Source organism: Salmo trutta, chromosome 17 (assembly GCF_901001165.1).
Source record: "Salmo trutta chromosome 17, fSalTru1.1, whole genome shotgun sequence".
Classification (NCBI taxonomy): Eukaryota; Metazoa; Chordata; class Actinopteri; order Salmoniformes; family Salmonidae; genus Salmo; species Salmo trutta.
Window position 1 is genome coordinate 25,832,885 of NC_042973.1, and position 13,390 is coordinate 25,846,274.

The 13,390-nt window shown below is 43.4% G+C and overlaps 1 protein-coding gene across 2 annotated transcripts in view; it reads right to left on the reverse strand.

The window, feature by feature from the left end:
• The window catches only part of LOC115151939 (nuclear pore complex protein Nup93), a 39,592-nt gene extending 26,332 nt beyond the window's left edge, over positions 1-13,260 (reverse strand). The window contains exons 1-2 of one of the 2 annotated variants that reach the window (XM_029696302.1): positions 13,032-13,260; positions 2,034-2,220 (exon numbers count right to left, since the gene is read on the reverse strand). In XM_029696302.1, the coding sequence (XP_029552162.1) occupies positions 2,034-2,212 (179 nt within the window). In that variant the 5' untranslated portion in view covers positions 2,213-2,220; positions 13,032-13,260. Of the gene's footprint in view, positions 1-2,033; positions 2,221-6,188; positions 6,346-13,031 lie in introns of those variants that run through there. The other variant, XM_029696301.1, reaches the window with a different exon arrangement.
• Positions 13,261-13,390: the final 130 nt, after the last annotated feature.

Below are 13,390 nucleotides of genomic sequence, written 5' to 3' on the forward strand. Positions count from 1 at the left end.
TCCTTGCCCGAGTAGCCTCGTTTCACTGCCAAAAATAAAATTACACCATCTAGATGTTCAGCAAAATAACAACACAATGTCAAATACAGGGAGCCTAGTCAAATAATTAACATCCAATCACATTAACTGTTACTCTCTCGCGGGAGTTCCACTAACGGTCCGTGTGTAGCCAAACGTAGCTGCTGCTCATGTTTGTATCTGTACTGATGGTGCAAAAGCCATGACAGGGAGACATAGTGGAGTGGTAACGTGCGTGCAAGCAGTTCCTCCCGACACCACATGGGTACACCGCAGCATCCACCAAGAGACTCTTGCTGCCAAAGGAATGCCTGACAGCTTGAAAGACGTTTTGGACACTACAGTGAAAATGGTTAACTTTGTTAAAGCAAAGCCCTGAACTCTCGTGTATTTTCTACACTATGCAATGATATGGGCAGCGACCATGTAACGCTTTTACATCATACTGTGCGATGGTTATCAAGGGGCAAAGTATTGACAGGTTTTTTTTAATTGAGAGACGAGCTTAATGTGTTCTTTAATTTTCACTTGTCTAACCGCTTGCATGATGACGGATTTCTCACACGACTGGCCTATCTGGGTGATGTTTTTTCCTCACCTGAATTATCTGAATCTAGGATTACAGGGACTCTCCACAACTATATACAATGTGCAGGACAAAATTGAGGCTAAGAAGTTGGAGCTCCTCTCTGTCTGCATTAACAAGGACAACACACAGGTCTTTCCATCATTGTATGATTATTTTGTGTGCAAATGAACTCAAGCTTACGGACAATGTCAAATGTGAAATAGCGAAGCACGAGTGAGTTGGGTGAGCAATTACGTAGGTACTTTCCCAAAACGGATGACACAAACAACTGGATTCGTTATCCCTTTCATGCCTTGCCTCCAATCCACTTACCGATATCTGAACAAGACAGCCTCATCGAAATTGCAACAAGCGGTTCTGTGAAAATTGTATTTACTCAGAAGCCACTGTCAGATTTCTGGATAGGGGTGCTCTCAGAGTATCCTGCCATGGCAAATTGCGCTGTTAAGACTGATGCCCTTTGCAACCACGTACCTATGTGAGAGTGGATACTCGGCCCTCACTAGCATGAAAACTAAATACAGGCACAGACTGTGTGGAAAAGGATTTAAGACTGAGACTCTCTCCAATACAACCCATCATTGCAGAGTTATGTGCATCCTTTCAAGCACACCCTTCTCATTAACCTGTGGTGAGTTAACAATTTTTGATGAACAAATAAGTGTTTATATGTAAGATGGCTAAATAAAAGAGCAAAAATATTGATTATTATTACTTGTGCCCTGGTCCTATACAAGCTCTTTGTCACTTACCACGAGCTGGGTTGTGACAAAAACTCACTCATTCTTATGTTTAATAAATGTATTGTATAGTGTGTGTGACAGGCTTACAATGATGGCACAAAACTAAATTTGAGAGTGCGCTGACTCTGGTGCTAGAGGGGGTACGCAGCTGGAGGTTGAATGTTTAAAGGGGTACAGGACTATAAAAAGTTTGGAAACCACTGCTCTAGAGGGCATGAGGAGCATGAAGTAAGTTCACTGCAATGCAGAACATAACAGAGCTACACTGCGTTTCATATGCCAGTGAAATGTGGGGAGCAGCATTAACCTGCCATCACAAATCCATTCTTAAAGACATCTCCCATAACAGAACAGCTCCAATAAACTGGGTGTCCAAGAGTACAAATACTGATGAAACATATGTCCTCTATTTCACACACAATAGTGACAATATCACATAATTGCAAGTAGTCCAAACGCAGTCAGATGGATTGTCATCTGAAAAATAACCAATCACAATGATGAGCTTTTGTGCAGATGACTTCAACATCTTACTACCATCAGCCTCGTTCATTACAGGGGAAATAATGAGATATTACTAGAAAAGGGAACAGGCCTACACTTCACATGTGATTTCAATGTGTGGATAATCTCTAAAATAAAATAAATATCTGTGACTGACTGATACACAAGAGAGAACATACGCTTTCACGTCAGCAGCGTCTTGCGACGTTCGGGTTAGGGTGCGGGAGCGTAGTCTCTCTCCAGCCTGCTGGATCTCCTGAAGGTTCCTCTCAACATGGGGAAGCTCAGACACAGCCTCAGTCTCCGCTGCAAGCTGCTCCGCCTGCTGCAGGAGCTCTCCAAAGCCCTCCGCTTCCATGGCAACCACTAGAAGTTAAAGGACAGAATGGCTGGATTAAAAACCAATGACTATTCTGGATTAAATTACATGCAATCTTTATGGCTGTACCAGATTGAGTCACATGATCGTGTGTTACAGTGCAGTCGGAAAGTATTCAGACTCCTAGACGTTTTCCACATTGTTACGTTACAGCCTTATTCTAAAATGGATTCAATAAAAAATGTTCCGAAACAATCTACACACAAATCCCCATGACGACAAAGTGAAAACAGGTTCTTAGACATTTTTGCAAATGTTTTCAACATAAAAAACAGAAATACCTTATTTACATAAGTATTCAGCCCCTTTGCTATGAGACTCAAAATTGAGCTCAGGTGCATCATTTTTACAGTGATCATCCTTGAGATGTTTCTACAACTTGATTGAAGTCCACCTGTGGTAAATTCAATTGATTGGACATGATTTGGAAAGGCACACACCTGTCTATATAAGGTCCCACAGTTGAAAGTGCATGTCAGAGCAAAAACCAAGCCATGTGGTCGAAGGAATTGTCCGTAGAGCTCCGAGACAGGATTGTGTCGAGGCACAGATCTGGGGAAGGGTAACAAAACATTTCCTGCAGCATTTAAGGTCCCCAAAAACAGTGGCCTCCATCATTCTTAAATGGAATAAGTTTGGAACCACCAAGAATCTTCCTAGAGCTTGCCCCCCAGGCCAAACTGAGCAATTGGGGGAGAAGGGCCTTGGTCAGGGAGGTGACCAAGAACCCAATGGTCACTCTGACAGAGCTCCAGATTTCCTCTTTGGAGGTGGGAGAACCTTTCAGAAAGACAACCATCTCTTCAGTACTCCACCAATTAAGCCTTTATGGTAGAGTGGCTAGACGGAAGCCACTCCTCAGTAAAAGGCACGACAGCCTGCTTGTAGTTTGCCAAAAGGCACCTAAAGGACTCACAGACCATGAGAAACAAGATTCTCTGGTCTGATGAAACCAAGTTGGACTCTTTGGCCTGAATGCCAAGCGTCATATCTGGAGGAAACCTAACACAATCACTACGGTGAAGCATGTTGGTGGCAGCGTCATGCTGTGGGGATGTTTTTCAGTGGCAGGGACTGGGAGTCAGGATCGAGGGAAAGATGAACAGAGCAAAGTACAGCGAGATCCTTGATAAAAACCTGCTCCAGAGTGCTCAGGACCTCAGACTGGGGCGAAGGTTCACCAACAAGACAATGACCCTAAGCACACAGCCAAGACAACACGGGAGTGGCTTCGGGACAAGTCTCCGAATGTCCTTGAGTGCCACAGCCAGAGCCCGGACTTGAACCCTATCTAAAATCTCTGGAGACACCTGAAAATAGCTGTGCAGCAACGCTCCCCATCCAACCTGACTGAGCTTGAGAGGATCTGCAGAGAAGAATGGGAGAAACTCCCCAAATACAGGTGTGCCAAACTTGTAGCGTCATACCCAAGAAGACTCGAGGCTGTACTTGCTGCCAAAAGGTGCTTCAAAAAAGTACTGAGTAAAGGTTATGTAAATAGAATATTTCATTTTTTAATACTTTTGCAACCATTTAAAAAAAAAAAACTTGCCAGAGAATTTAATGTTAATTTTTCTACCATAAGTCACCCCCAACGTCGTTTGGAAAATTTGGCAGTATGTCCAACCGGCTTCACAACTGCAGACCATGTGGAACCACACCAGCCCAGGACCTCCACATCCGGCTTCTTCACCTGCGGGATCGTCTGAGACCAGACACCCGATGAAACTGAGGAGTATTTCTGTCAGTAATAAAGCCCTTTTGTGGGGAAAATTTCATTCTGATTGGCTGGGCCTGGCTGCCCAGTGTGTAGGCCTATGCCATCCCATGGCTGCACCCCTGCCCAGTCATGTGAAATTAATAGATTAAGGCCTAATGAGTTTTACACAATTGACTGATTTCCTTATAGGAACTTGAACTCAGTAAAATTGTTGAAATTGTTGCGTTAACTTCTTATGGATGGTGGCAGTATTGAGTCGCTTGGATGACTGACGTGCCCAGAGTAAACGGCCTCCTACTCACTCCCAGAAACTAAGATATGGATATTATTAGTAGATTTGTATAGAAAACACTGAAGTTTCTAAAACTGTTTGAATGATGTCTGTGAGTATAACAGAACTCATATGGCAGGCAAAAACCTGAGAAAAAAATCCAACCAGGAAGTGATTTGTAATTTTTCTATCTAATCCCTGTTCAAACTACAGTGTCTGTGGGGTCATTTTGCACTTCCTAAGGCTTCCATTGGCTGTCAACAGCCTTTAGAAACTTGTTTCATGCGTGTCCTGTAACTGGGCAGAGAATAGGAGCTCAGTCAATGAGTGGACTGCCTGGGAGCAGTGAGTTGTTTACTGCGCGGGCACGTTTGGAGCGCCGCTCATTCTTTTTCTTCTGTAATGAATACGCTATTGTCCGGTTGGAATATTATCGACGTTTTATGTTTAAAAGACCCTAAGGATTGATTGTAATGAAATTTACAGAAAATCGCCCTTGCAAGAAAATGTGTTGCATTGACATGGAAATCGGATTTCCCTCTCCCAATTACAAGATGGCTCTCTGAAATGAGTAAGTAGATTCCTCTGGAGAAGATTACCTATGCTTTCAGAAATAAATTCTACCACTTTGTGAAAATATGGCAGCCATTCCTGAACTATATGGAAACACTTCCATTGAGGTTGGTGGATGTGAGCTTGTAGATCAATGTAGATTGATGCAGCTATTGTCTCTCTGTAATGTACTGTTTGTATTGCTTTGTGCATATGTTGGCATCTCTTGTCATTTGTCTTATTTAGTCATTAGTATTATTACTATTCCAATTTAACTCATTATTTGTATTTTGCCATTGTTTTAATGTAAAAAAAATGGGGGGGGGGTTGATTTACCTTTTGTCATAGTACTTACTCTAGCTGTGTTGTATTGTTGTGGAATAACTTTAAAATAAAAAATATATATATTTTTTTTAAAAGTGTATTTTGTTGCGTTCATTTCCAATCAAACTGTACCACACAAGTCTCAAAGAAGTCGAACAAACGACACATTATTGTGGCTGCAGCAGAAAAGTTTTTGGGACTCAAGGATTTTACATCAGAAGACTTGCAAGAGGTACTGGCGACGGAAAACCCGCCCTCCCAGGTTCCCCTGGAGTCCGTGTAGGATTCAGATCGGTTTTATTTATTTATTTTTAACAGAAATGTTGTTGGATTTCTTTTTTGGTAGTTCAGTTTTTGGGGGACTCGTGTTTCCATCCCGCATAGTAGGTTGCGGGATGCACATTAAATTGTGGGGATCGCCAATATGATGATTTTGCCCGTGCCAGAAATGTCTACTGCAGTACCAGTGCTGAAAATAGTCGGGTAAAGGATACTTTCCTGTGGACATTTTGTCTCAAATTTCGTTGAGCGTCGTGTGTATCTTTCGAAACGTACATTTTGTAAATAACATGTTAATTGTGTTGTCGAGATGGACTGGTCAGTGTTTATTATTCTGCCACAGCATGTGAAATGTAATTTGTCTGTTTGGAGCCTTTTGCTCTGTTGTCCACAATGTCGGCGTAAATAACTTGACGTTGTTACTACATTGCTTTTCACCGAGTTGTGACTTTTCTGAGCACTACCTGCATCAAGATGCATGCAGCCACGCAATGACAGCTGCATCGAAACCAGCGCGCGCATGCCCCCTTGGCACGATGAGCAACTAGGCTGGTTAGCTAACTAGCGTGGAAAGCCTAGAATAACTGATTTTGATATGACTGCCCACAACAACATCGGGAGTCTGTGTATTAGACTCCCGATATTGTGTCCCAAAGCTAACAACACAAATACGAATTACACATTTAAGAATCAGTTCGTTTACAGGTACAAAGCAAGCTAGCACTTTAGCAAGCTAACTATAGCTAAGCTAGTGGCATGCAACGGCAGGTTCATAACTTGTTGTAACGCGTATTAGCTGGGTAACTTACATGAATCCTAGATAGCAAATTATCCTTTCCCTTGTTCCACAAATAGTAGTTATGACAGTTGTTTTCACTCTTTTGCGCTTATCTCATTTGTTTTCCAGTCGGACATACGTTTTACCCCGGCACTTCTGAGGTCTAGCCTGATTGGACGAGGCCTCGTTTTATTCTTCTTCGATGAGGTTTAATAGCGGTTGCCATCCAATAAAATGTTGTAATACCGCCACCTACTAGACTGGAGTTTAAATCCCTTATACCTTGCTTGAAATAAATACATGACAACTAAACAAAATACCCTACGATCTAACAGTAAACTCACTAAAAAATATATTTAAAAAACCCCATCCCACTATTAATCTATTTAGTCCTACTTCAGGCCAACACCCTGCAACTCTGCAGTATTTTGTTTATTTATGTACTATTTTTTATGTTATTGGCTCAGGAATTGTTTTGTGTCTTTACATACAGCCAGGAAGATAACTCACCAGAACTTCCAGCATTACGACTAGGATTACGACTTCCCTGGAGTGGATCCTTTGTTTGTTCGCCCCAGAGCAATTGAACTTATTCCAGAGGCTGACCCAAAACAACGCCGGCGGAGAAGAGGTACTCGAGGCGTTCTTCTGGTCCGACTTAGGAAGCGTGCACACCACCCACTGCTCCCGAGTATTTTACTCACTAATGTCCAATCTCTGGATAATAAAATTGATGAGCTCAAGGCGAGAGTTGCTTTTCAGAGAGACACCAGGGATTGTAACATACTCTCCTTCACGGAAACATGTCTCTCTCGAGATACACTGTCTGACTCTGTAAAGCCAGTTGGGTTCTCAGTACATCGCACCAACAGGAACAAACATATTTCTGGGAAGAAGGGTGGAGGTATATGTTTTATGATTAACGACTTATGGTGTAACTGTAATAACATACAGAAACTTAAATCCCCCCCCAGCGGATACCACGGCGGCCCTCAAAGTATTTCACTGTACTTTATGCAAACTGGAAACCACATATCCTGAGGCTGAATTTATTGTAGCTGGGGATTTTAACAAAGCAAATTTCAACATATTGATTGTTGTACTCGCGCTGCTAGAACCCTTGACCATTGCTATACTACCTTCCAGAATGCATATACGGCCCTCCGTTCAGCAAATCGGACCACGATTCTTGCTCCCCTCCTATAGGCAGAAACTCAAACAGGAAGCACCTGTGGTGAGGACTATTTCACCACTGGTCTGACCAATCGGAATCCATGCTTCAAGAATGTTTTGATCACGTGGACTGGGATATGTTCAGAGTAGCTTCAGAAAATAATATTGACACATATATCGATACGGTGAATGAGTTTATCAGGAAGTGCATAGGAGATGTTGTACCCACTGTAAATATTAAAACCTACCCCCAACCAGAAACCGTGTATAGATGGGAGCATTCGCGCAAAACTGAAAGCGCGAACCACCACATTTAACCATGGCAAGAAGACTGGTAGCCTAGTGGTTAGAGCGTTGGGCCAGTAACCGAAAGGTTGCTAGATCGAATCCCCGAGCTGACAAGGTAAAGATCTGTTGTTCTACCCCTGAACAAGGCAGTTAACCCACTGTTCCTAGGCTGTCATTGTAAGTAAGAATTTGTTATTAACTGACTTGCCTAGTTAAATAAAGGTTACAAAATAAATATCAAATATGGAAGAATACAAATAGTATGGTTAATCCCTCCGCAAATCAAGCAGGCTAAACATCGGTATAGGGGCAAAGTTGAGTCCCAGTTAAATTGCTCAGACAAGACGTATGTGGCAGACTCTACAGACAATCACAGATTATAAAAGGAAAACCAGCCATGTCACGGACACCGTCTTGCTCATGGACAGGCTGAACACCTTTGCTCGCTTTGAGGATAATAGAGTGCCACCGACGCAGCCCGCTATCAAGGAATGTGGGCTCTCCTTCTCCATGACTGACGTAAGACATTTAAGTGTGTTAACCCTCGCAAGGCTGCCAGCCCTGATGGTATCCCTAGCTGTGTCCTCAGAGCATCCGCAGACCAGCTGGCTGGTGTGTTCACAGATATATTCAATCTCTCCCTATCCCAGTCTGTTGTCCCCACATGCTTCAAGATGGCCACCATTGTCCCTGTAGCTAAGAAAGCAAATGTAATTGAACTAAATAACTATTGCCCTATAGCACTCACCTCTATCATCATGAAGTGCTTTGAGAGACTAGTCAAGGATCATATCACCTCCAGCTTATCTGCCTCACTAGACCCACTTCAATTTGCTTACCGCCCCAATAGATCCACAGACAATGCATTCGCCATCACACTGCCCTATCCCATCTGGACAAGAGGCATACCTATGTAAGAATGCTGTTCATTGACTATAGCTCAGCATTCAACACCATAGTACCCTCCAAGCTCATCATCAAGCTCGAGACCCTGAGTCTGAACCCCGCCCTGTGCAACTGGGTCCTGGACTTCCTGACGGGTCACCCCCAGGTGGTGAAGGTAGGAAACACCTCTTCGCTGATCCTCAACACTGGGGCCCCACAAGGGTGTGTGCTCAGTCCCCTCCTGTACTCCCTGTTCACCCATGACTGTGTGGCCAAGCACACTTCCAACACAATCATCAAGTTTGCAGACGACACAACAGTAGTAGGCTTGATTACCAACAACGATGAGACAGTCTACAGGGAGGAGGTGAGGGCTCTAGGAGTGTGGTGCCAGGAAAATAACCTCTCACTCAACATCAAGAAAACTAAAGAGATGATCATGGACTTCAGGAAACAGCAGAGGGAGCACCCATCTATCCAGATCGATGGCGCCGCAGTGGAGAAGGTGGACACTTCAAGTTCCTCGGCATACACATCACTGACAAACTGAAATGGTCCAACCACACAGACCGTGTCGTGAAGAAAGCTCAACAGCGTCTCTTCAACCTCAGGAGTCTAAAGAAATTTGGCTTAACACCTAAAACCCTCACAAACTTGTACAGATGCACAATTGAGAGCATCCTGTCAGGATGTATCACTGCCTGGTAGGGCAACTGCACCACCCATAACCACAAAGCTCTCCAGAGGGTGGTGCAGTCTGCCCAACGCATCACTGGGGGCAAACTTCCCGCCCTCCTGGACACCTACAGCACCCAATGCCATAGGAAGGCCAACAAGATCATCAAGGACATCAACCTCCCGATCCACTGCCTGTTCACCCCGCTATCATCCAGAAGGCGAGGTCAGTACAGGTGCATCAAAGCTGGGACCGAGAGTAAAAAACAGCTTCTATCTCAAGGCCATTCGACTGCTAAACAGCCATCATTAGTACATCAGAGGCGGCTGCCTGTAGACATAGATTAGGAATCACTGGCCACTTTTAGAAATGGATCACTAGCCACTTTAATAATGTTTCTGTATCTAGCATTACTCATCTCATATGTATAAACTGCACTCCACACTATTATACGGTATCTTAGTCACTTTTACATTGTGTTTACATTGCATTACCCATTTCACATGTGTAACTGATGTGAAATGGCTAGCTAGTTAGCAGGGTGCGCGCTAATACCGTTTCAATCGGTAACTTCACTCGCTCTGAGACCTTGAAGTAGTTGTTCCCCTTGAAACGGCAAGGGCCACAGCTTTTGTGGAGCGATTGGTAACGATGCTTTGTGGGTGTCAGTTGAGTGCAGAGGGTCCCTGGTTCAAGCCCAGGTAGGGGCGAGAAGAGGGACGGACGCTATGCTGTTACATATGTATATAGTGTATTCTATACTACACCACTGACTATTAAACAGCCATCTCCAGCACATCAGAGGCTGCTGCCTATAGACATAGATTAGGAATCACTAGCCACTTTAAGGAAATTAAACACTAGGCACTTTAATAATGTCTCCTATCTTGCATTACTCATCTCATGTGTAAACTGTACTCTATACTATGGTATCTTAGTCACTTTACTTGTTTGTAAATATTGCATCACCCATCTCATATTTATATACTGTACTCTATACTATGCAACTGAGTCTTAGTCCAATGCCTCTCTGACATATACAGTGCTGTGAAAAAGTATTTGCCTCCTTCCTGATTTTTTTGTTGTTGCACGTCACACTTAAATGTTTCAGATCATCAAACAAATTGTAATATTACACAAAGATAACCCAAGTAAACACAAAATGCAGTTAAGTGATCATTTTATTTATTAAGGGAAAAAAGCTATCCGAACCTTCATGGCCCTATGTGACAAAGTAATTGCCCCCCCTTGTTAAATCATGAATTTACTGTGGTTAATCACATTTTTTTTCACTAGCCACACTCAGGCCTGATTACTGCCAGACCTGTTGAATCAAGATATCACTTAAATAGAACCTGTCTGACAAAGTGAAGTAGGCCAAAAGATCTCAAAAAGCAAGACATCATGTTGCGATCCAAAGAACTTCAGGAACAGATGCGAAACAAAGTAATTGACATCTATCAGTCTGGAAAGGGTTACAAAGCCATTTCTAAAGCTTTGGGACTCCAGTGAACCACGGTGAGAGCCATTATCCACAAATTGAGAAAATTTGGAACAGTGGTGAACCTTCCCAGGAGCGGCCGGCCTACTAAAATTACCCCAAGAGCGCAGCAACGACTCATCCAAGAGGTCACAAAAGAACCCACAATTATGGTCAGTGTTCATGACGCAACCATAAGAAAGAGACTGGGCAAAAACGGCATCCATGGCAGAGTTCCAAGGCGAAAACCACTGCTGACCAAAAAGAACATAAAGGCTCAACTCACTTTTGGCAAAAAACATCTTAATGATCCCCAAGACTTTTGGGAAAATATTCTGTGGACTGACGAGACAAAAGTTGAACTTTTTGGAAGGTGTGCATCCCGTTACATCTGGCGTAAAAGTAACACAGCATTTCAGAAAAAGAACATACCAACAGTCAAATGTGGTGGTGGTAGTGTGATGGTCTGGGGCTGCTTTGCTGCTTCAGGACCTGGACAACTTGCTGTGATTGATGGAACCATGAATTCTGCTCTCTACCAAAACATCCTGAAGGAGAATGTCCAGCCATCAGTTTGTGACCTCAAGCTGAAGCGCACTTGGGTTTTGCAGCAGGACAATGATCCAAAACACACCAGCAAGTCCACCTCTGAATGGCTTAAAAAAAACAAAATGAAGGTTTTGGAGTGGCCTAGTCAAAGTCCGGACTTGAATCTGATTGAGATGCTGTGGCGTGACCTTAAAAAGGCGGTTCATGCTCGAAAACCCTCCAATGTGGCTGAATTAAAACAATTCTGCAAAGAAGAGTGGGCCAAAATCCCTCTACAGCGACGTGAAAGACTCATTGCCAGTAATTGCAAATGCTTGATTGCAGTTGTTGCTGAGGGTGGCACAATCAGTTATTAGGTTTAGGGGGCAATTACTTTTTCACATAGGGCCATGAAGGTTCGGATAGCATTTTTCCCTTAATAGACTCACTTAAACTGCATTTTGTGTTGACTTGGGTTATCTTTGTGTAATATTTAAAATGTTTCAGATCAAACGTTTAAGTGTGAATAATGTGCAAAAAAATAAGAAATCAGGAAGGGGGTAAATACTTTTTCACAGCACTATGTATAGGGGTGGCAGGGAGCCTAGTGGTTAGAGAGTTGGGCCAGTAACCAAACGATTGCTAGCTCGAATCCCTGTGCTGACGAGGTACAAATCTGTCTTTCTGCCCCTGAACAAGGCAGTTAACCCACTGTTCCTAGGCCGTCATTGTAAATAAGAATTTGTTCTTAACTGACTTGTAGTTAAAGGTTAAATAAATATTATTAACCCATTCCTTAGATTTACGTGTATTTCGGGTATATGTTGTGAAACTGTTAGATCTTGTTAGATATTACTGCCCTGTCGGAGCTTGAAGCACAAGCATTTCGTTACACCCGCAATAACATCTGCTAAACACGTGTATGTGACCAATAACATTTTATTTGAAAGGATGGGACACCACTTAACACATCCTGTAATTCTTCTGACGTCAAGAGCTTGCACACAAATATCTCTGCAGCTGCCACCACAACCTCAATTTGAGACTTATGTTCCATCCCTGCAGTACAATTGATAACCATTGCTATAAATCTAATCTTACTGAAACATCACTTGTCCTATCGCTCTGTACTGGTACATATCTACTACACACCACTCCTCTCAGGCTCCCTCCCTATGACCCATCTTCCTCAGAGTAGTGCAGAAGTTGTCATATGCTAACCCTGGAAACCACAACCTGCCCTTCTCACCGGACATTTCGGATCCCTATTTCCCCACCCCTACAATTAACACATACCACTACTTTCCAATGCTAGATTTGTCTCGTGCCTTTAAGCACACGTAAGAACCTCCCTCCACACTTCTTCCACATGCCCATAAGCTAGACACCTGTAACGTAATGTATTCGGCACAAAAGCTCGTACAGGATAACATTAACATCACTGTCGGGCAAAGACTCAATATCAAAACGCAAAAGAGAACTCGTTTCACCACTCACGCCACACCAAACACCGGGAATCTTCCCCCTTCAGTTGGTCAACTTTCAGCTACCCCAGTAATCACTCCTTTCAATGGCGTACCTTTGAAACAATTCATACATCTTGCCCCCATTTGGAGCGCCTGCTCCTTCTGACCAGCAGAAACAATCACAAGACCACTTCTGGTTAACCACACCACAAATAGGTCAGCCGAAGGGCAAGGGTCCACTTACTCAAAAAATAATCCTGACCTGAGAACGTCACAGCCAATACTTCGCCCTCATTCACTTCCATTTCACACTTTCTACAATTCTTTAACAAACCCTCTCCCCATGACTCAAGCTCACTCCCTTCCGACCTACCTCACCTCCGTATTTTAAGTCTGCATCTCCTTATACGCCACTTGACAGATCTTGTTCTTGCAGTCAAGGACGCCATTTGCCTGGCTGTCAGCACGAACCCGTCAGTGCATCCCACTTGGAATAGCGCTGCGGCATCTTGATATTCCGCAATAGCTACCGCAACGACTTCTCATGTCAAAGAGTTCTGGTTCCACCAAGGACTATAACGCTCAGCGATCATGCCTCATTTTCCAACAAGACCTTGCGCTTTGTAGTCGTCAGTGCTCACGCCACCTGCTGTGCTGGCTGGTTAAGGTGATCGATCTTGCGCCTCAATTTAAACATATTTTAGTAAAATGAAAAACTGGTTTCCCAGGAGCGAGCA